The sequence below is a fragment of the Hoplias malabaricus genome, chromosome 8 (genome assembly GCF_029633855.1).
Source record: "Hoplias malabaricus isolate fHopMal1 chromosome 8, fHopMal1.hap1, whole genome shotgun sequence".
Lineage (NCBI taxonomy): Eukaryota > Metazoa > Chordata > Actinopteri > Characiformes > Erythrinidae > Hoplias > Hoplias malabaricus.
This window is the reverse complement of record NC_089807.1, coordinates 17,185,252-17,209,191: the sequence shown is the minus strand read 5'-3', so window position 1 is coordinate 17,209,191 and position 23,940 is coordinate 17,185,252. Positions and strand designations below refer to the sequence as shown.

Here is a 23,940-nt window from a genome sequence, read left to right as displayed (position 1 = left end):
CTGAAATATAAATATTATTGTAAATATATCAGGGACTAAATATTGACACTAACATTTTGCTAAAAAAAAACAAAAAACAAACAAACAAGTAAATGTCCTAAATGAAAAAAAAGAAATAAAATAAAAACAACACAAATGTTCCTAAGATTTTTTCAGCGTTTAAAATACTGTAGGACATTTCTTTATTTACACCAGAATTAAGAGTGCAAAATGTAAATATTGGACTTTGCTATTAACGTAAATCACACAAGGTGTCGGATTCAAACCCAGAAGGAAATTTCGAACATGAAAAAAGTTGCTTCCTCGTGCTTTAAACGTTAGTTAAATGTATTTATTTTGACATTTAATTTAATGTACGCAGTTTTCGTCTTTAATACATTAGTTGCTTCCCTGTGTTTAGCCCAGAAACAGGCGTCTGTTTGTGAAGAGTTTATTTCAGCAATGGGCTCTAGCGCTGAGCTGAGGCTGTGCAGAGCTCCGTATGTAAAGCTGGTGATGGATAACCGGGCGGCTGTTTTGTGCAGGCCCCGTCACTGTGTGACACACTGTGTGAGTTATTAGGGCACAGAAGGGCAACCATAAATTTCCAGCGTCAGACCAAAACTCTCTTTATTGTCTGCATGACGAATGGGCTTCTGAAGCAGACACCAAATACTCGGCATTACCCTTAAATGGGAGCACATTTTTCAAGGCCATAATTCACGATATTTAAATAGAAAGTTTTACATGGTTCCGTATATTTCATATCAATGACATGTTTATGAATCACTCCCTCCATCTAAACAGAATTATTTGCAGCGTCGAGCTCCCCACACGTAGACTTCACTCCACTGCACTGAGAAATAAAGCACACGCTCATTTTTCACCTACGCCTATTTTTCAGCTTACACTTAGGAATTAAAACTAGAAAAATATTTAAGGCGTAAAGAAATTACACGCTCACGTTGTTTAAATGAGAGGGTGATAAGACTCGGACAGTGCGTTTGTCTGACAAGTTGAAACGTAAACTACATTATTTATGAAGGAAAAATACCTGAGAATAAAATGGGAATATTTTGAGGGAGGTTTGAAATGGCTCCACACTCAGAACTGAACGAGTTGTGATAATGAGTGCTCTAAAACCGTACTGGAAAAAAAGGCAAACGGATCTGTGTCGAAGTCAGTTTCGACTCTATAGAGCTTCGTCTTATCTTTCGCAAGGCGGAGAAAACATCGCTAAACAAAGTTCTCAGATTTTATTAAAGCGCGAAATAACAATTAGTAATGCAGTGTTTCTTAACTGTGAAATCCCAGAGAGACAGAGACAGGGCGAGTCGATTTACCTGCGCTCACAGGTTAAGAGCCTCCAGCGAAACACAGAAGAAGCAAAAGACGAGTTTTATACCAGTCATCCATTTTGTTTTCTTTCAGCGCTACCTTAAATATATAGAAACGGCTGTGTGGCGCTGTTTTTTGAGCTGTTTATCAGTCAGCAGAGCGGGCACTGGGCTCTTACCGCTGTTTGTATTCACAGCGCTCCCCTCTCCAGCTTCAATCTCCAACTTCCGCTAGGGGAGTGTCCCTGTGACGTAACCAGTGACGAGCTCCCTCCTGTAGTTCACACAATAACATTACACTGTTCCTCCTGCTTTCAGTGAACTAAATATACACAAACAGTAAATACAACACGATTAGATACTTAGCACTTTATAGACTATTTGTTCCAACCTATCACTTATTTTATCACTTAGATTATCACTGATAAACCTATTTTATCACATTTTTTCGGTTGACACTTTATGGTGGGCACTCTTACCAGGTCAAGTTGTTATATATTGTTTGACGTTTTGGGTCATGAAAATATACCTAACCACATACATTGTCTCTGTCCGTGTTCATAATTACTAATGCATATTTGTTATTGTTACAATACTGCAGCTGTTAGCTGGAGTATACTCATTTTGCACTACAGTAGTAATGTTAATTCTAGTCCCATACATGCACCAATAAACCATAATATTATGAGCACCCATCATGAGAATAGACCACCAACCAAAAATATCCAGCCATCAGCATCCTGTTGGCAGTGTCCTGTGACCACTGATGAAGGACTAGGATGATTAACACAAACAGTGCAGCAAAAGATGAGCAACTTTCTCTGACTTTACTTCTACAAGGTGGACCAACAAGGTAGGTGTGTCTAATGGAGTTGACAGTGAGAGGACACCGTGTTTAAAAATTCCAGCACACTGCTGTGTCATACCAATACAACAGACACTAGCTCATCACCACCACCATTCATACGTGCAGTTTAGTAGTCCTTACCATCGAAAAATATGGTGAAAGGGGGTAAACAAGTATGCAGAGCAACAAATGGACCACATTGTTTTACTGTAAAAAAGGAAATTATATGATCAGTGGAGCTTATATAAAGGACATTGAGTGTAGAAACGAGGTCATGTGAAAATTATAGCTGATTGGTGCAGTAAACATTGTTTTTATTCTCTGTATACTGTTATCTTCCTTGTATATGTTTCCGTGAGTTTTTTTTTATGGATGTTCTTGGTTTATTGAACTTATGGATACTTATGAAGAATAAAACACTAATTTTGAACAAACGCACAAGCCTTTTTTGTAACTTAACTGTGACTGTTTGGTTCACACCTTATCCTGTCATGATTTTTTATAAGACAAAATAAAGAGCTATGCCTTTGAAATAAATCTTACGTTGTTAGATAAATGAAGGCCTTGTGTGTGTTATTTGGGGGTTGGGAGTGTTGCTCTTGAACAATTTCTCTCAGACTGTATTCTACTCCTGTTACAATAGTAACATTCAGAACAAGATTAAACATTTTTAGCTAACCAGGAACTATAAACGCCAGAAGCTTAAAAAAACCTTAGCACATATTTGAAATGATGAATTATTAAAACCGTTATATTGGAGCTGATGAAAACATATCTTTTTGTTTTAACACGTTGAAGACGTTGAAGTCTAGGCAGGAGTGGCTGACAAAGTGTGGACAGGTGATGTAATAGAACTTCTCAGTTTGGAGTGTACTGTGTGGAGTGTTTTGGTGTGAAGAGCTCTGAAAACAGGAGTTGTGTAAGAGGCTAAGAAAAACCGCGGTTTCCCACTCAGCACACGGCTTCCTCCTCTGATCAGCTGACTCCAGCATGCGGAAGAGGACAATTAGAAACAAGTTGCTGAGAAAAGCGAGATTTTAAAAGTTAAAGACAGCTGCCTTAAATAGGAGTCTCTGATATAGTGAAGAGGAAAACTCCAGTATTTGAGTTCGTTCGCTTCTGAAAGTCTGAGTAACTGCGGGAGCTGTCAGAGTGTGGAATGGCACACAACGACTCAGCGGTTGTAGTGAATGAGACTCAGGTAAGAGAGCTCCAGTGTTCACAGAACCGTTGCCTGTTTAGCCGTTCGTATTAATGTTTACACTGGACATGCTAAAGGACAGCATGCCCTAGGTTTGAGGGTTAAATTGTAGTTGACATCTTTCAGTGATAAAAAGTAGGTTAATATATTTGTCATGTGACAAGGGGGAGGCGAGTTCTGGGCACAGTAGGTTGTTTCTCACAGAACACGTTCAGCTAAATAACCGGCAAAATACATCAGTGCACGCTTCAAAATAAATGCTCATGAACTTTCTTTAGAAGGTTATAAGGAAAAACTTTAATTGAACGTTTACGTTATTTGAAGTTTACATTTCAACTTATAAAGTGTCCTCACATCCTTAGGCTACATAAAATGTACTAAAATTAATTGATGCTTTATACACTGAATAACTGTAAAGATGTACAGGGAACCAAAAGTGTTTTTTCTTTTTTCTTTTCCTACATTGCTAATGAAGAAAATCACAATGGTCCCCAAAGAAACATGTTTGAAAAAGTTTTCTGAATGCGAAGGAACTAAAAGGAAATTGGCGAAGGAACCTGTTAAAATTTGTGGTGGTTTCGTACATGTTAAAAATGGTCTTGACAAGTATTTGTTTCATTGATATAAATATATTTCCAAAGAAGCATTAGCCCAAATGCAAGGTTCTGTAGGGAGCTAAACATGAATTTTCTGTGGGATTAAACACACACACACACACACATATATATAATCTTAATAGTATGGATTAATGTATTTTGCACTAACAGCAAGTGATGAAAAACTGTGCCAACAAATGTCTATGCTGCCATTGTCACTGCACTTGCATTGTTGTCCACCGTATTTCAGATATTGCCAGACATGGGTAACCCCTGCTTCTTCCATTTCACATTTTGTTGTGGGACATTAGTATCCGTCAAAACATTTCTAATGCTTCTTGGTGACATTTGACTACACTTAGCTCTGACTCTTTAAACGGCACTGCATACTCAAAAGCTAGAAATGTCGTTAAGTAGACAATCGGGACAAGCCCACAGGAAAAAAAAGTCTATTTTCCCCAGGATTTGAAACCCCAGTCTATAACATAACTCCAGAGAACTATTTGAGGCCTTTTTATGCATGGCCTGTTCTTTTTAACTTCTTGATTTAAATGCAATTTCCATAAGGATATTGTTATTTAATGAAGATGCTGGCTAGCCCTGTGTGTCAGGTACAACTTCATATTGTACCTGTAGGTAAAATATCATTGCTATCAGTAACATGCTGTATATATGTCTGAATGCACAAAAGCGAATGAGTATTCATGGTTAATTTATAAATGAGAATAATTTGAAAAGAGAAAAATATGAAGACACCCCCCCCCCCTTCTTCTCTTTTTTGGATTTGAAGGTGTCCTATATTGGACATGACTGTGAGGTCATTCCTGATTTTCTTGCAGCTAAATATGGAAGCACTGCAAAGCGACTGGATCTCAGCTTCAACCAATTGAGGTAAGATGTCAGTAATACAGACACAGTGAAAACCTAAGACTGAGCATTAAAGAAGAGCAGACAAAGTTTAGAGAGTAAGGTATTCCTGTGCAGTAATAGACTGAAAGGATTTGCTTTGCTCCAGTAAGGTCAGAAGGTGGAAGGAAACAGAGGGCTGTCATGACAAGTGCATCACTTGATATCTGGGAACTTTGATGCTGAAGTTAGGATGAGGAGCAGACTGTACTGCACTCTGAAGACATGTTTGAGTGTTTTTATGAACATACATAGGGTCCTTGATATTGATCTTTTCTTGGCACATGTGGTTTTCAAGTTCTCTGTAATACGTCTTCTTTCCCCCTCCACTTTCTGCTGTGTTATTGCTCTACTATTACACCATCCTGTGGTAAGCTCTTTGCAAAAACACTTTTGTTGCATTAATGCCTTTTGAAATTCTTGTCACAACAAATACATGTCTGTGTAATCTCATAACATGCCAAAGGACTGTATGTGTGTTTAGGTTACCTGGATTTATTCTTTTGTGAAGCAGAACATCTTGTGGAAAAAAATAACAGTTAAAAATGTTAAGATCGATGATCTAAATAGGAAAAAAAACTTTAGTGGTTCAAAATGTTCCTGCCTGAAGTCTCTTTAGTGTCTGAGAACACTTAAGAATATTTATCTAAACGACAGCAGTGCCACATGATATGAAACATTTGACTCGGTGTACCTGCCGCGCATGGAGACACATTTTTGCATTAAGTGCAATTTAATATCCGCATTATGTGCATTACGCGGTTTGGAATGTCATCAAGACATCAAAGGGCCCGGGCCATGAAGAGGCCTGCTGAGGCTGTATGAAAGGTCTGATCAATAAATGTGACATGTTAATGCTGAGCAAATAGAATAAAAGATTCCTTTGACAGGACATGAAGAAGCACCTTGTGGCAGCCGGGGAGGGGGATGCCATTTCACCAGCGGGACTAGCAAAGTTGATCTGACAACTAAAAGAGAAGAGATGATGGTTATAAGGTGCTTTTGTTTCAGACTTCTTTTCTTGACCTGTCAGGCCTTGAAGGACTCTGAATGGGCCTCTCTTTGTCATGTGAAAATTGTCGTCTTTAGGCAGTTATCTGTGCTGAAAATGTGGATTCTTTCGTTTAATTGATTCGCCTTGCGCTCGAGACTGTCAGATTAATAATTGCTAAATCCTGCGCTGCTGCAGTGTGTCGTGCAGAAATGTGTGCTTATCAGTGCATTAATATTCCTAATGAGCCTGCGCCAGTGGCTTACCAGCACTGGCTGTTTAATACTGAGTTTACTTTTTCATTTGTTGAGGATACTACAGACATGCATTTGTAGGCATAAAAAGAAAGCATTTTATACAGTGTTACTGTGCACAGTATGTGTTCACAGTAGTCCTCTTCATTAGTTAGATGAATAGCCAGTGATGATATTATGCTGATTTATACAAGATGTGGAAGAAGTCAGAACAAAGAAATTAGAAGTTGTGGTAAAATGCATAATTTGGATTTGTTTCTGGTGGAACCTTAAGTCTTCATATGGTGCCTTTTAATGTCACCATTTAATGCTGTTATAGCTTACTATTTTAGAATCAGCTTTGACTTTGCAGAAGGTAAAGAATCTGCATTGACATCTGAGAGCAGTTTGTAAGTGTATTTACTCCTAACACTCCTAACACAGTGTTTCACTTGGTGTACCGTGAATTGTTGTGGAACAGATAGAACAAGGTACTTTCTGTTGTGCTCTCCTAACTTATTAGCTAGCTTGGAAATGCCTGCATTCAGACTTTATTAGAGTTTGATTCAGCTTAGAGACATCTATCAGCATCAGAGCTCAACAGGTTTTTGAGGGCAGAAGACTAAAATGAAAGGTGTTTTTGATGTGAGTTCATGATAAGGAAATATGCGGGCAGATGGTGCAGAATTTATCATTCTGACAATGTGGATACTGATATATATCTTTATAAAATGGCAAAATAGAGACCATATTGGTTAGCAATACAGAGAAATGTAATGGTTATTTCTTTAGCATTAAAATGCAGCAAAATAAATAAAATGCAGATATTATACAGTAGACATGTGTTGCCTGAAAAATTTTCAAACTTATTATACATTTTCAAATATTGGTTTAAATATCAAATAAAATATCTGTTCATTAGTTTGTGGACAAATAAATACATTTTTTCCATCCATCTATATATCCATAAAATCCATACACCCAAAGGTTCCAAAATGTACCTGAATGATTTGGATTTCCAGTTTTAGGAAAACGTAAGTTGATCTCATGGTATTTACATCATTAAGTCTCTGCCCATTTTTGTGTTATTTCTGAGCTTTAAAACTTTATTAATGAGTAGACACAAGAGGGTTTTTGCTGTTTTTGGTGTCCTCAAAGCTACAGAATAACAACATAGCGTGGTTCCTTTTGGGGGCTGGGGTTTAAGTTGATTTGAAAATGTGACTTGTACTAAGGCAAGCATGTGATCAGAATCAGGGAATGTGGTGCACAGGCATGCCTTGACTACCTCCTTCATGAAGTGCAGACAAAAGCCTCATAGTCAAACCGTGATAGATGGACATCCTGTTCTCTAACATGAATTCACTGTTATGAGAAGAAACAGAAAGACGAAGTGGTTAGGGTTTTTTTTGTCTTTCTGAGTGCCAATACATGTTATTATAGATATATTATAATATGAGTTTTTTTTTTTCAGAAATTCTGTCTAGGCCTGGGCTGTACAACTATTTTTTTTTTTTTGTCCCCAACCTTAAGCTCTGGTTCCAGGGAATGTAACCCTTTAAGTGAGGTCCTGAGGTCTTCTGTAAGTGAGGTCTCCAAATGAAAATCAGAAGTAAAATGAGCAGAGAGAGGGCTTAGGGTGATGACGGTTTGTTTTCTTCTGTTTTGTGTGCTTCCTGGGAGAACCGTGTCAGGGAGCATGCATGTTAGCATGCATGTGGAATCACTTTCAGTTTATCAGACCTTTTCACATGGTGCTGCTTATCAGGGGTTAACACTAAATCACAGTGATGGCAAAGCAGCACCTGTCCAAGGCCAGAGCGAGCAGAGGTAGCAGATGATTGGCTCCAGAGGTAATCCCAGGATGGGTTTCAGGAGCAACCTGTCATATAGGAGCAGTCTAGCCATGAACTGTTGTCAGAGTGTCCTGTCCATTTGTGGACATGCGCGACACTGGAGGTTATTGGATGCTGAAGACAAAGGAGATCTTATTGTCTTGTCTAGTCTTCTCTAGATGAGCTGCAAACAGGATGCACCTCAGTCATCCGGAGGTATGAGGTAGCCATGATCTCCCTTCACTAGTGTCACTTTATGTCACAGGGCCTTGACAGCCACTCTGTCATCAGAACTGGCTCATATTACCTGCTCAGATATGAGCCATGACCAGCAGTCAGCTCGGAGGATCATCCATGCTTGGGAGATTCTCCCCATAGTATTCAGGTCCTCTTGTGCCTTTGTGAAAATGTGAGATGTGGTGTTTGGGATCTTCTGATGAATGTTGTGTTAGTGTATTGCTCATTTACGAGTTATGGTTGGGACTGTGGACTGTCTGCCTTGCGTTAGGAAATATGTAGTGTGCTTTAAGCTTAACTAAATCACATCTTGTGGTGGGTATATATACATTTTACATGTCTGAGCATTTGCGGACACTCCCAGTGAGCGAATTCTGTTACAGCTTGTAAATCTACACTGAAAAACATTGACTAATAGAATGTGATTCTCTGGGTCAGTTGCACTTAAGCCTAAGGTCACTATTTCCAATGCCAAGTCTTGGCTAGATGGGTATGAACCATCTTAGCACTGGATTGTGGACCAGTGGAGCTTTCTGGAGTGATAAAGCTTCATCCAGTACATCTGAGAAGAGCTTTTGTGATTCAGAACGAATCATCTAACTGCAGAACCTCATCTCATCTCATTGTCTATAACCGCATATCCAGTTCAGGATCGTGGTGGGTCTGGAGCCTACCCGGAATCACTGGGCGCAAGGCGGGAACACACCCTGGAGGGGGCAACTGCAGAACCTCACATTACTAATGCTCTCATGGCTGTATGCAGTCAACTACTCACAGAAATGTCCCTGTTTCTGGTGTAAACAGAAGAGATAAGGCTGTCTCAGCAAGAGTGGATGGAACTCCTTGCTGACGCCTTTGAATGAGAAATTTTGGAAGACATGTATCTACAGGCTTTGTTGTTAACAGGTCTCTACAACAGTAATTTTACTGTTGTATTGGTGGATGTTAAAATATAACATTTCTCCACTTGTGCTATTCATCTGAGTGTCATGAAGTACCACAATGTAAGAATCATTTGTTGTTTTCATATTACATACAAAATCACCAATGTAGGTAGATATACACTCATTGTCAAAACAATAGTTGCACCCAGAAGGAAGTGTCAGATTGCAGTGGTATTCTGAAGGAAGATAAAAGTCACCAGAAACAAAAATGATTCAAAATTTCGGCTATTTATTGAGCTACACACAGAGAAGTAGTGTCTCGAAGTATCTGCAGATGTTGTGATAGTGGTGGAGTGTTGATAGTGCAACCTTCCCAAGGCAAGCACTTGAGACAGCAGCAGTATGTGGATGAGTATTGTCCTGGTAAAATAGCACAGTGTGCATTCAGAAAAGGTAGGGGCTGCTGGTTGGCTGGTGTAACTGTCTGTGTGCCTGTAGTTCTGTGTCATGCAGTCATCGGCCATTGGGGCTGGCACTAACAGATGTTTCATGGAGGGCATCACTGCTCACGGATTGTCTGCGATAGTGACTGGTGGGTCAATCTGTCCATTCTTCCTCTCTGTGGTTTCCCACATCCTTCATGTCACTGGTGCTTGTTGCCTTCTATAAGCTGCCTAAAACAGCATGCTATGGTAATGTTTGCATGACCAGTTCAGTGCGCAAACTTTGGTAAGACCATCCTGCTTCCACAAGCCCTGCAATGTGACCTTTCGCACTCTTCTCCGAGGCATAGTTTGCTTGCAAAGGATTCTACCAACACAAGAGCATGAGTCAGAATGGAAAGCACGTGCAACAGGACAAACCTATAGTCAGGTACAGGGATAAGGTCCTTGCTTATGTCGCATGAAACTTGAATCATTCGCATTGTCTCATGATGTCAAACCTACCACCAAGTTCCAATCCTACTGGGTGCGACTACTTTTTTGTTGATGTGTGTATTATATCTGTATATGACATTATAACTTTTCTCACTCCTTTGAGATTATAAATGAACTGCCAGTATGCATTGTTTTCCTTGTAATTACTGAATTATAAACCTCATGATGTAGGTTGCTCAGATTAAATCCCATTAGGGCATAAAGTTTCTGATGTGTTCTTTAATAGATTCTCAAACCACAGACTGCACTTTTGGTTTGGAGTTTGGCTGAAATTAAAGGCCCATTTACTTACCCTCTTGTGACATAAAAGTTCCACATTAAGCTTTAACACTGTGTACCCACCTGTGCGTGCTTCTGCACCAAGGCATTTCTGCATTTTAATGGCTCATCAAGTATGCTAACTTGCATTTCTCAAATGGAAGGGCTTTAAATGTCAGTGGCCTGTCACAATGAGATGTAAGCAGTGTGATGAAAAGGGAAGACTGATACAAAGTGCAGTGCCGGGGTACAGTGAGAAATGAAATAAAACTGTGTATGGACTGTCAGCAGTGTCGTTTTATATTCATATCTAAAGCACATTATAGCATTACTCTGCAGCTCATGCCTCACTCAACTGTCTCTCCTCATTCGTCATGGGCGAGACTGTATCTTTCAAGCCCCCGCACGTCAACACCAGAAGGCTCCTGTTAATTGACAAATGAGAGTCAGCGACATGAAGTGCTCCCTCTACATCAGAGCTAGGTGGAGTCTCCTATTTGATGGGGCTATTATTGGCATGAGCCAGTAAGAGGCATCACTCTGAGCCGAAATGAGAAGTGACAATGGAAGAAGGGCCTGTCATTGTCTTGCGGGTGTGTTCAATCTGCGACGATGCCAGTATGCAGATAAAACGTCAGTTAAAAGAGTATTGAGGGGGGGGAAGGGGGAGGACTGTCGGAATGAAGTCTTCAAATCACTTAGCTCAGAGAGGGAGTGGAAATTGATGCTCGTGCAGAAATGAGAATTTTCCATATCTGATCTATCAAGCTTATTTAGGACTAATATTTGGAAGCAGCCTCAACTGTCTGCCTTGTATTAGGAAATATGCAATGTTCTTTAAGCCTAACTGGTGTATAAGACTGCATCTACTGCTGTGAATGATATGTATTCATTTTCATTGGGAGCACTGCTCTTATAAATCACCTATACACAATGATAAAACCCCATTTAATTTCTCGCAACAAATTTGTAGCAGCAATTCCTTCGAGGACCGATGAGCTGATGGGAGGGAAATAATAATAATACAGCAGAGCACATTTACATACATTGTTCTTGACAAGTGTGTTGCTTGCTGATTGGTTACATTTTAGTATGTTTTGTTTGTAGTTGTATTGCTTTCATTTGTATAAGGGACATGTCCTGGTTATTCTGAAAGAAACCTCATGGACATTTTAAGAAAACAACAAGAAATGAAAAGAAAAATAATAATTTACCTGGAGCTTACCAGGATATTGTGCTTCCTGTAATCACAACATGAATAAACTTTATTTGAAGAATCTGTCATATTGCTGTCGGCATGTTGGCCATCTAATTTATATACCTGTTTTTTTTTTTCTTCTTCTTTTTCATTATTATTTTTTATTTAGCCTATGGTCAGCTTGCCCACTAGATATTCCTCTCTCACATTAGGCTTTTTTATGCACTTTTCACATTTGTCTTATTTTTCTTTTCCTTTACAAAAAATAACAGCCATTCATTAGCACTAACAAATTCTCCAGTCCTTATCTCTATTGGACTGTTTATTTAACTCATTTCGTAAATAGAACAGCACTTTATGTGCTCCAGGCTGAGTCAAATGCTGTTGATGAATATAGTTTGCATCAACTCCCACCAAATTAATCTTTGAAAACTTCTTGCCGGCGAGTCACGCACTTTGTGTTTTAGAAAGATGACCTTTTATGTGATGAAACATTTTGTAGCAATGTATTATTCGTTTGGAGCTGACTCTTTTGGCTCTGGTCTTGCTCACAGGAATGAAAACACAGGTATCACTTCAGTTCCATTGTAAATTCCAGCAGAATATGATAAGTCCACTATGGTCTACTCTGTCGTGTCCTTTTTAAAAGCTTGCAAACTTTGCTAAACTTGCAAACTTGCTACTTTGGAAATCTGTTGTGTGAAAATTAGCTGAAATGTTTGGGTATTTATTTGTGTAATGAAAGAATTATAATGGGGGTAATTCAGGTTTCAGCAGATGTTGGCTTATAGATGAGTAAGAGCAAGATTAAAGTGTGTGGGAACAGAAAATAAGTTTCTTTTGTTAAAGTGGCCGAGTGTGAGATGATATTATATATTAATTTTGTTTAACCCTGCCGACTGGTGAATGCTGATGTCATCAAAATTCAATGTAATTTTTTGAGGGAATAAAGGCCATTACACTTTAATCAGAGATTATGAGGAAACAAGATGGTCTTTTAATGAAATGTTGAACAAGAGCCTGTCACAACAATGAAAAAACATTAATTAATTCATTCATTGTCTGTAAACGCTTATCCAGTTCAGGGTCACGGTGGGTCCCGAGCCTACCCAGAATCATTGGGAGCACACATTCACAGGGCGACACACACCCCTGCACACCTTCACACCTATGGACATGTTTGAGTCGCCAATCCACTTACCAACATGTGTTTTTGGACCATGGGAGGAAACCAGAGCACCTGGAGGAAACCCACGCAGACACAGGGAGAACACACCACACTCCTCACAGACAGTCACCCGGAGGAAACCCACGCAGACACAACACACCACACTCCTCACAGACATTCACCTGGAGGAAACCCACACAGACACTCGGAGATCACACCACACTCCTCACAGAGAGTCACCCGGAGGAAACCCGTGCAGACACACCACACTCCTCACAGACAGTCACCCGGAGGAAACCCATGCAGACACGGGGAGAATACACCACACTCCTCACAGACAGTCACCTGGAGCAGGACTTGAACCCTCAACCTCCAGGTCCCTGGAGCTGTGTGACTGCGACCACCATACCTGCTGCACCATCGTGCTGCTCAATGAGAAAACAATCTGTTCTAATGTCAGGTTCTAGACTTTAAATAATCTGGCACATATTCTGAGTGAGGACACCTTAAGTAATTTGGCTAATGATTCAGTGATGTCAGTGTCTTGCTATTATTTAGAACACTGTATAAGATACAGATAATTCCTGACTTTCCTTTTGAAGAGTGACATAGAACTCTGAGTAGTCAGATGCAGAAATATCCTCAGTATATGTGTGCTTTTATTTTTATACAGCGCTCGAGAGAGGTAGGTCTTATTCTGCCAGCTCCATCTCAGTGGTATAGTTCCCTCCAACAATACGGCATAAATCACGATTTTATTGTTACAATGCAACAAAAGACCCCCGATGGCAAAAGAATTATCTTTAAATCACTGTCAGCATTTCCATCAGCCAAAATATCCTTCCAAAGCTACTGTACTCTGCTCCCAGCACTTCTTACTCTGTCGGTGTCGAATGGAACCAAACATCTTTATGTTCTCTTTTTGTTCAAATTAAATATATATTGGGCATGGATGCCATTCCCTTTATAACTGCATCCCGTTTTTATTGTATATCCCAAGACTGATGGTGTGCCTGTGACACAGTGATTTACAGGCCTTCAGTTTTCTGTGGCAGGGCTTTAGAGGGGAGAGCTGACATGCAGCCAACACTTTGGAGGGGTAGAATAAAAGCTGACGTTTTATTGGCTTTAAGGAAGAGAGAATAGGAAGGCCAGTCACACACAGGAGAGAGTAATAGTTTCTGTGCTTTATGCTTCTCAGCCCTGCCAGCTGTCAGAGAGCCCCTCGAATTGGGGGAGAAATTTATTGGGTATTATTTAGAAACATGTCAGTGGTAATGACTACAGCTATGATTTCAATTATCACCCACTAAATATAGCTTAATTCACTGCGTTGGTGGACCTAATGAGTGAGTCTGACATCATTTTTCAAAAATTCGATACCATGCCATTTTAATATTTTATGTTGACCACTGGTTTAATTCCCCCCACCCCCCCATTTCGCATTTGGCATTGAAGAAAGGCCTGGTCCCTCATGGGTTGTTGTACCGTCAGCGTTATGTAGTTCAAAGTCTTCCCAGGGATATATTTTTTCCATTGACAGAAATCCAATTAGTTTTAGTACACAGTCTGGCTGAATAAAAAGGCTCTTAAAATCTACAATATGTTTCCTTAGCGCTTTAGCAGAGCACAAAGCCAGAGATGGATTTTTTACAGCCTGACCTGATCAGGCTTGGCATGGCAGACGCATACTGTACTCTCCCCCTTTGTTTGACATGTTTAGAAGCAAACTATTTAGACATCCCTCTTCTTCTGATAGCAAAAGCAGTCCCTCGGCGTCCCACGACTTTTTGCGCTTAACGCTCAACTTCCCATTTCCATTCATTTTTCAGCATGTCTTAAACACTAAGCACGTAATCCACAAACGTTGACATAACAGTGCATAAATGACTGAAAATACATGAGATGTATAATTTATAGGTTTGGACACGTTTGGTAAAGTGTATTTGGCGGTGTACTGATGCATGGCTAAGTCGTGCCGTGGCAGTTCATTTCTGAATGAGTTCTAAAATTAAAGCTATGACTTTCATCATAGTTTGCTGTAGGATCAGGGCATGGAGCTAAAGCAGTTCAGCTTAATGCATGTTAGTCTGCAGATCGCTTCCAGCTTACGTCCCTATCATGCAAAGTCATCATGCTGATTAATGATGTAAGCAACTGGGAGGTATGGAACTTATTAGTACTTTTGAAGCAAAGAGGGTCTGCCATTCTTTAACTTCCCCTGGACGGTTCCCAAAGGAGGAGGAAAAAAAAAAGGTTAGCAGTTTGGAAATGGAACAAAGGAGTTTCCCCTCAGTATTGCCCTCTGTATGTGCTTGCTTCATGACACTTTGTCTCCCACAGCCTCTCCTGGAGAGACGGCTGTGAAAAGTGAAGACAGATTCACAGGCTTTATCGTGCCAAGACTTGAGAGGATGATTGTAGCTCCTTCCCCGTGTTTTGAAATTTGGGCGCAATTTTTCTAGCAGGCGATATGATAAATGTTGAGTGCTGTGTGAATTTATCCCACCACCATAAAACACGCTATGAACCCTGTCATTAGGAATTTACTCCTCCAAACTCTCGTCATTATTAGAAAATATTTGCTATAACATTTGGAATATAGATGGTGCACAGAATAATAAGTCAGGCCTCCGTGTTTTGACTGCCTCTAAGCAGTGGTGCGCCACCTGGAGAGTGATGAACTAGACGGTACTGTCCAAATTGCTTGCTTTGCAAACGTGCACCGGCCCAGAGAGGAGTGCATTTTTCCCCCCAGTGCACAAGACCATAGAGGGTTTAAACAGCTGCTGCAGATTTTGAACACAGCTGCAACACATTTCCCCTGCACATTTCAGCGTCACTCACTACGTTTTCACAGCCGCGGCACACAACTGCTATTACTGTCCTTAAAAACGCCATCTACGCATACTGTACCTAAGTGTTCGGAATACTTCTCTAGTTAACTACAGAGTGTGCACAAAGCAGTTGTTAAGCAAAAGTTACTCATTGCTTTATCATGTAAAAATATAGAAGACAAAAAGTAAATAGAGGGCTCAACAGTTAGAATGTAGTTTATTTTTTGTGTTTATTCGGCTCACCTTTTATGTTCCCTGAGGTTTCATTTATTTTACTTATTTATTTATTTTCAGTTTTACTAAGAAATCTGCAGAAATATTTTTCCAGAGCTCCACAATTGGTTGGAAATAGGTTTATTCCATCATCACTGATAAGATATAGGGCACTGTTTCTCCAATAGTGAAAGATTCTGAAGGTTTCAGACGGTTTCTGAGATTAGCCGTTCCAACAAATATACATACAGTACTGTGCAGAAGTCTTAGGCACCTAAGAAAATTTTATATATATTTAAACTAATGCCTTCTCAGTAAGTGTAAGTGTGGTGCTTGTATAAAGTTGTATATAATCACAGTAAATACAAAAGAATAAAAATAAAACAAATAAGAAATATAAGATACTTTTTTTTATAAAGTAGTAGGTGTGAGTGAGTTTGAAGAGCAAGGTTTTGTCCAGATTCTCCTTGATTTGCATGAATTTGTTAAATCAACAGCACACATTATTTAAAATCATTATTTATTAACCGCTAAAACAAGGTACTGGATGATAACCTCAAATAATACGGAGATTTGGAAAACGTTAAACCAACACATTCACACAGAACATCACACTCACTGGAATAATGTTATTTGGTTTTATTCTAATGTTGGGTGTTATTTGTTGTTTGTAGTAGTAGTAAGAAACACTTACTACTGACATAAATAGCTTTTTAAATCTCAATCTCTGGTGCCTAAAACTTTTGCACAGTACTGTACAACTTCCATTTCCACTTTGTAGTAGCACTGCTTGCTGATCTAGTGTTAGTTAGTGTTAGGTCAGTATTTTTTCTGTTTACACATAAGTTTAAGCTTAAAAATATGACGTAAAATCATATATATTTTTTTCTTTTTTAAATAGCAGCACTCAACAATGCCATTTTGGGCTTAAACAACCAGTTCCTATATGTGGTTCTTCAAGGATGTGTCTCAGATATTTTCAGTATGTTTCAGAATGTGCCTTTGCTCTTTGTGGATTTCCAGTGTGTGTTTACAGTGGTGAGCCTTCAACCCCCCGGAACTTTACAGATTTTATTGCTTCTTCTTCTGCAACTCCTCATTTCTCATCAGTTGTCTACAATGTCTTGTAACTAAACAGCTTGTTTTCTCTGTGTCTTGTGAATGACTTGTGTGTATTCTGTAAGTGGGCCTTATTTAACTCTCCAGTCCGTGTCTCATTGTCCAGACATTTGGTGATGTTTAGGGTGCTTTCTCCCCTCGGCACTAACACTGCTTTTGTGCTTGAGAGAGCAGTCTGTTTTTTTATGTCTGGGCCAGAGGGGTCTTCAGAGCTCATCTCGTAACGGAGGGAGAGTGGAAGGCTTCAAAACGCCTGGCACTAGAGGAGGAGCAAGAGGAGGAGGAGGAGGATAGGAGGCACTGGGATATCCTCATGAGCATGCTCTTCACAGACAGTCAGCCTGGGCTGCATTCGTCTGATCTGAGGAGCGTTTGTGTGTCAATAAGATGAAAGGCTTTCAGGTGAAATCCCTTTACTGGCCCCTGCTGTAGGAGGCCTCATTGGCACTAAAGTAAAGGAGGAAATTTCACAGACCAGCTACATGGAGTGTCTGTTCCTGTTTGTGCTGGCTGAACAGAGGAGCGAATATTCATAGTTTGACGTGTAGTGTACACTCATCTGTTGAGACAGAGCTTTCCTTAACGCGGTCCTTAAAGGTTGTATCTAGTTTTTACAGCAGGCTGAGAAAACCAGAAGAAGTTAAAGTATTTAGATTTTTCATTTCAGCTGGAATTTGTAACCCGCCTTTGGATACAAAGACACAAGGCCACTCTCTGAAGGCCAGCGATGCTGATGCCAACATTGTAAAAAGCCTAAGCACTCGTTTTAGACCTCGGGTTTTAGAATTTTACAAAGACGTCTTGTGATGGTTGACTTAAAGTCATTAAAATGTTCCGTAGGCTTTCACAGAGACTGAGACTGCTCATGACGAAGCCACACATCTGCCTCTTGTCCATGGAATATGACTCTCCCCTCCGGTAATAGACTGATCAGTTCTTAGTCTTCTGCAAATAGCTTTAAATATGTGGCTCAAAATGTGGCCCCTGGTAACTGACTCACTTCGTAGCTGAGATTCTCCTTCTCCCTGTAACTCACTTCTCAGAAGTCTGCCTACCAGAAAGTGCATGTCCTATCTGTGGTCTGAGCCCATGAAACGTGTGTGTCTCTCTCTTTGAATAGAGTCACTGTGCTCGGCCCCTGATAAGAGCATGCTGAGGACATTATGAGCTGAAAGCCTGTTACCCATTCAGGGCGGGGGAATTAGGTGTTTTGACCCTGTGTTTGGGTTCAAGCGCAGTGGCAGTCTTCAGAGGGAGCAGAGCTAGCTGCTTAGTGGGCTTGTGTTCTGCACTCTCTCCTCACCCTTAATTTGCTTTTAGCATGGCTGTCAATCAGAGCGAGCGGTACATGTGGTCTTTATTGGCTCGCCTTGTGTGGATCCTACTGGGAGTTTTATTCAGTATGCAAGAAGAAAAGAGCATCACTTTAGGATTTATCGCAAAGGCCCCCCCCTCCTAGAATTATTCCACCGTGTGTTCCAAGTCTAAGTCAGCCATCTTTGTGCAAGACTTCATACCGTATCCACACATGTACCGTCTCTGTCCAACGTGCCAGAGATATAAATAACGCACCGCTGCTCTGTGGAGAGACAGTCACAAGCAGTTGGCTGTGTGTTGTGAGCATGGATCCTTCCATAGCCCGGGCAGGCAGTTTAAATTAATTATTAGTTTTATAGCAGCCCCTCAGGCCGTGCAGAGGCAGCTGAGCCCTAAAGGGGGCTAATCCGGCCCTCCTTTACAGAAAATCAATGCTGGCCTTTGGTGTTGGCATGCCATCCGGGTAGGGGGACACATGTCAGATAACTCCTGATTTTTTCATGAGGTGTGTTTTGAAGTTGTAAAACCAATGGGAGGTAGCTGGAGGTGCTGAAAATGAAAGGAATATCCAGAAGCTATGAAAGGGCGGCCGGATTTCTCGTGAGGGGCCAGACAAGTGTTCACAAAATATGAACTGAGTGGAGAAAATCATGCAAAATGTTGCTGAAATAGATTTTCCATTCACATTAAAAAATGTAGTGCTTCTTGTCTGGACACAAAAGTGGATTTGCAATGAGAAGTAAATGTGTTTTACCCACTCCTTTTACCTATATATGTCTATTTTATTATTGATAATATATAAACATTTATAGTATATTTTTTTGTGTATGTTGAATATAAGAAATGTCCCTTTGTTGATAAAAGCTAATCTTTGTTTAGCAAACAGCTTACTTAATACATATTTTAACTGCACATACATATGCAAAGCTTTATCATTTTGCTATTTTATTATTAACCCGTGTTCATTTATAATTAATACACGTTACAATCTGACACAAAGCCATAGCTGTATAATATCATAGCTGAGCAAATATCAGCGGTAAAAAACATGGATGGCACAAGATCTCTCCAAAGTGAAGCCAGGACAGGTCTAGCGCCTCTACTGGCTTTGTCAGTGTGATGTGTAACTCCGCTTTCCCCCATGTCTTTTTATGGTAAAGCAGCCCATTTTCTAATTTTTCACCTCTAAACTGACTTTTCAGCTCCAGTGTCCAACAGTTAGTTTCTCCCGTGCTAATATTGGTACTTTGTTTTTATTTCAGTCCAGAAATTAATTTTAAATGTGTTCTTCTGCTTTACCCTAATAAGGAAGGTTCTGTAGATGCCATAATGTTAATCTTGCGTTATTTAAGGTGGAGAGAAGAGTTCGGCTGATGCCAGAATTTCACTGCTGTTGAGATTGGAACAAAAAATTGGTAAACACCAGTGACTTCTGCACCTTTTAATGTGGAAAGGAGAGTTCTAACAAGAGCAGAGCAGATGCAGTTTGAGAAAAGGAAAATAATGAGAGGTTAATTGTTTGCAGACTGTAAATATCAATTCAACTCGTGCATCCAACATGGCGCTTTGATATATGCGAAGGGGCAGGTTTACCCAAATGAGGAGGTTCCACCTCTGGTCTCCAGTGCGCTAATGCTGGTTGCAAATTGAACAACAAGGCAGGCAATTTTGGCTTTGTTTCTATAAAATCTACGTGTTACAGAATCAGCAGGTGTTTTTCTGAAAGGATGTACAGCAATTAAGAAGGTTTTACCAAGAAAACAAAATGGACAAAATAAGAAGCTGTTGGCGTTTTCATGACAATGGACTGGCCGCTCAAAGTGGACTCTTTTACTCCTGGCTGTGGGAAGCAGAAAATGCAATAGACTTTTAAGACTGAACACTGGAGGTGTAGGAAAAATAACCCGTGCAGATTTGTTGCAGACACCTGGAAAGAAAGGCAGCTTTAATAAAGGCAAACATACAAAATACTCTAACTTTAAATAATACTATGAACCACTCCCTGTAAAATGCAAAAAAAAAAAAGAACAACTTAAACTTATTGCTCATTTTGACCAGGAACTCTGTAAATATTGAGTGTATTTTGGCTTGTGCTGAAGTCTGTGGAAAGCCAAATGTTTAATTTCTGAGCTGTGGTGGCCATGTATTTGTATGTAGAGAGGACAAAAATTTCTCAGTTTCTGATAAGAATGACAGATGACATTAATGCATATTCCAAACGTGCTGAATCACAAAGCAGCTTTCTCTGACTCCTCTTTGTGGACAGGCTGAGAGGTTAAGATCAAAAGGTGTAGAGCACTAGAGGGCTCAAAGGCTTTTCTTAAGCCTGTCACTCAAATATCCTTTGGCACACACCTGCATAGAGGAACCTTTAGTACACTGCCCATGATTGAGCCCTCTTGTCACTATGATTTGGTACATGGCTCTAAGTGTCGCTTCTTTATACAAAGGCAATGGAGCATATTATGTGTGGCTGATCTTTGACCATATGTACTGTATTCACCAGTGAGCTTTCATTCTGTGTATCATTCCTTCACTTGGAGTGAAAAGTACCCGATTGAGGTGGACAGACACCCACCCCGAGAATTACACAAAGCTGAGCACCTCCCCCTTGGTCTGGGCCTGGTGAATCTTGTAGGCGTGAGGTGTTATTTTTTCTTCATGCTCCTGTGTTGCCATGCTGAAAGCCTTTTGGCTGCAGCTCCTGTGGAGGTGCTGTTATCCTGTGGACGCATGCGGTGGATGTTTCTCTCAGCAGCCCAGCGAGAGGCCTCTCATTATCTCAGGGGAAGCCCTCCAGTACATCTGAGGGGGAGAATCCTTTTAAATCCCCAAAGAGGACGCACCACACAAGCACCCCACCCTTCACCTCTCTCGCTCGAGCTCCCCACTGGTCTTAGCAATCTCGGAAACCTCCAGCATCTGTAATCTTAAGACCACCAATCTCCACACGCCTGCTCTTCCCAGGACATATCTGCTGCTTTGTACATTAATAAGACTGTTGGAAAGATGGTCAGCCAAGAAGTTTGTCGGTGGCAGCTTCTTTTTCTTCTGAACTAAGAAGAAAGCCGGCAGTTGTATTATTGATCGCTCGACTTGAAGAAGAATAGCGGAATAATTCGACAACTGAAGAATAGCAAATAACAAATAGCAATAGAATACAGCAACATTTCAGATTAATCAGTGTCTAAAAAGTGAGCGCATGGTTATCATAAGCCGCCATTGGTAGCTCGTTCTCTATGCACAAGCTAAGGCCTTCTATAGATCTAAACAAAGTTCTTTTGTTTTTGGCTCTGAAGACAAATATCATTGTCTGCCCTTGTTCATTCACATTATTATTCGGTGCTTTCTTCATAATGGAATGCGAGAAATTGATGAATTATTTCCATCACAGTGAATCCATCTTTCAGCCAACACTGTGAATAATAGAGTAATGTGACAAATGCCCAAAAAAACGAAGGGGAAAAACCTCATGAATGGAATTAAGGGAGTGATGCAACCCGACATAGCTCTCCATCTGATTCACTGTGGCCCATAGATCATCTTATATTTAACTGAGTGTGGAGGAGATCTGGATATTAAACAGGACTTTAAGTTTGTTCAGCTGGGTCTCTGTCTCTACATTTGACTCAGGGCAGAAATGAGCTCTTCCCCTCGCACAGTTAAAAAGGCCCAAAGAGGGATGATATCATAATTATTTTAATATGGTCTAAAGCTGTGAGGGTGAATATTTAGTGAACAGAGTCCATTGAGTGAGCGTGACGGCTGTCTCCAGGCTTGAGTCAAGGAGAAAAAAGGGCAACATTGTTCCGCGCAGAGGGGGATAGACAAAAATGACATTTTTTATGACTGTATGTCAAGGACTCGCTCACAAAAAGGATATTTTAACCAGATCTCAATTAACATGAACTGGCCATCTTTTGTTCTGTGATGTAGTATTGATGAGTGGCCTGGAGCTGCTCTCTTGCAGGAGGATGGCAGGCTGGTGGGCATACATTTATCAGGCACATCAGGCCTTCCAAATGTATCTTTATTTTCAGAGGCAGGGGGATTTTGATACTAATATAGATTTATTATGTGCTATATCTGTCGATAGTCATATGACAGAAAGTTGACACGTAAGCTCATCTGACATACGAGTTATGAAACTTCCAAAAAGAATATGTATGTAAATGTATTTTCCCCGCAGCTGCGGATTCCTGTGTTTGCCTAGCGTACCTCTGATTAAGGGTTGCGAGGCAGAATTATTCAGTTTTATGGTGTACTTGCCAGCTTGGCAACAGCGGTAGCATTTAAACGTCCATTTACAACCTTTTAACTGTCGGGATCTGTTGAATTATGGATATTTACTTTCCTCACAGCTCCTAGAACCCCTGAAATGACTTTAATGGCTCAAGTGGTAATATTAATGTTTTCCTATGAAGAACAACATTATTAGCATATCAGTCCAGCGCTTAAGAGTCCCGCCATTGACTTTCCATGAGGAGTGCATGCGTTAGGAGAATCCAATAGTTCATAATTCTCCACTTTATTCACTGTCATCTTCTAATGCGCCAGGCGATGAATTCAGGAGAGATTTTGCATCTCGGTAAATTCGATGCTATCAGCTTGTCAGCGAAAGTGTTGACTTTAACACCTTTTCGACAGTATATTCCTGTAAGTCCGGAGCGGGCGGTGCTGTTGACTGCAAAGTCATTTCGGCAAGGGAGAGGGAGACTTGTTTGAGATGTGCATTTTAATCCTGGCCTGTTTAATGTTTGCCCCCTGACAATCTGAGCCAGACATCATTTTAATGGCATGTACAGTGATAAAGCCAATAAAACGTCAAGATGATTGATAATATGAGCATTATGGCAATATGACTTTCCTGTCCTCCTCTCTGCTGTAGATGATGGTTTCCAAATTGAATTCTGCTCCCAATCGCATGTGTGTGTGTGTGTGTGAGAGAGAGTTTATGTGTGTGTCCAGAGTTTGTTGTATATGCGTATGAACAGCGAGTGTTTAGATTTCTTTGCATGCAGCTGTACGTTCCTGTTGATTTGGAATATGTGACTGGCACTTCTCCACTTGGGCCATGCGATTTAAAAAGAATGTTGTTATTGTGACTTAGTCAATGCTTCTTTGTAATGAAAGAGCTGAAGTTAATCATGGAAAGTATTATACATTACTGTAATAAATGAGATGGCATATGGCTCTTAAAAATGACTGCAGAGATGAATGTATTGGAGCTATTAGATAATGATGGGTCTATTTAATATTTGCCTAAAGTGGTGAAACTGATACATGGAAAAAAAATCATCCTAACTCTTTCTCTCTCTCTCTCTCTCTCTCTCTCTCTCTCTCTTTCTCTCTCACTCTCTTTGTGTGTGTATAAGCTCTCAGGGCTTGTCTGCTGAGTGTGATGTCATGGGATTAGTGAATGTGAGTGTGTTGGATGTGTATAAAAGCAGAGTAAATCGCTCATTGGTAATAAACAGTGTTAAAGCTTACCTCTGGGGTGACAAAGATCTGAGGCTTTCCACCCAGCCACGGCCAGCGCACGCCGGTGTGTTTCATATCAAATGAGGCTTATTTAAAGAAAACCTTGAATGGATTGAGAGCCTGTAGAGAGCTGAAATATCATTCATTTCTCTTTAACGTTTCTGCACTTGTCCAAACAGTGGAGCCGGTCCTGGCTATGAGGACGGAGGGAGCCATCTTTCATTCTCCACTCTACAGCTGGACCAGAATGGCCTAGAATGGTCTGAACACGGAGTCCTCTTCCCTTCTCTCCTGGACGTCTCTCGTAACACAGTAAAACAGAAATGGAGGAATTAAATCCAGTGATTCGTAGTGCATAAATGACC

At 40.4% G+C, this 23,940-nt stretch overlaps 1 protein-coding gene across 1 annotated transcript in view; it reads left to right on the top strand.

The window, feature by feature from the left end:
* Nucleotides 1-3,162: 3,162 nt before the first annotated feature.
* lrmda (leucine rich melanocyte differentiation associated) overlaps nt 3,163-23,940 on the top strand; it is a 307,085-nt gene continuing 286,307 nt past the window's right edge. Inside the window, exons 1-2 of the mRNA XM_066679287.1 lie at nt 3,163-3,364; nt 4,751-4,851. Of these exons, the coding sequence (XP_066535384.1) occupies nt 3,323-3,364; nt 4,751-4,851 (143 nt within the window). The 5' untranslated portion in view covers nt 3,163-3,322. The remainder of the gene's footprint in view (nt 3,365-4,750; nt 4,852-23,940) is intronic.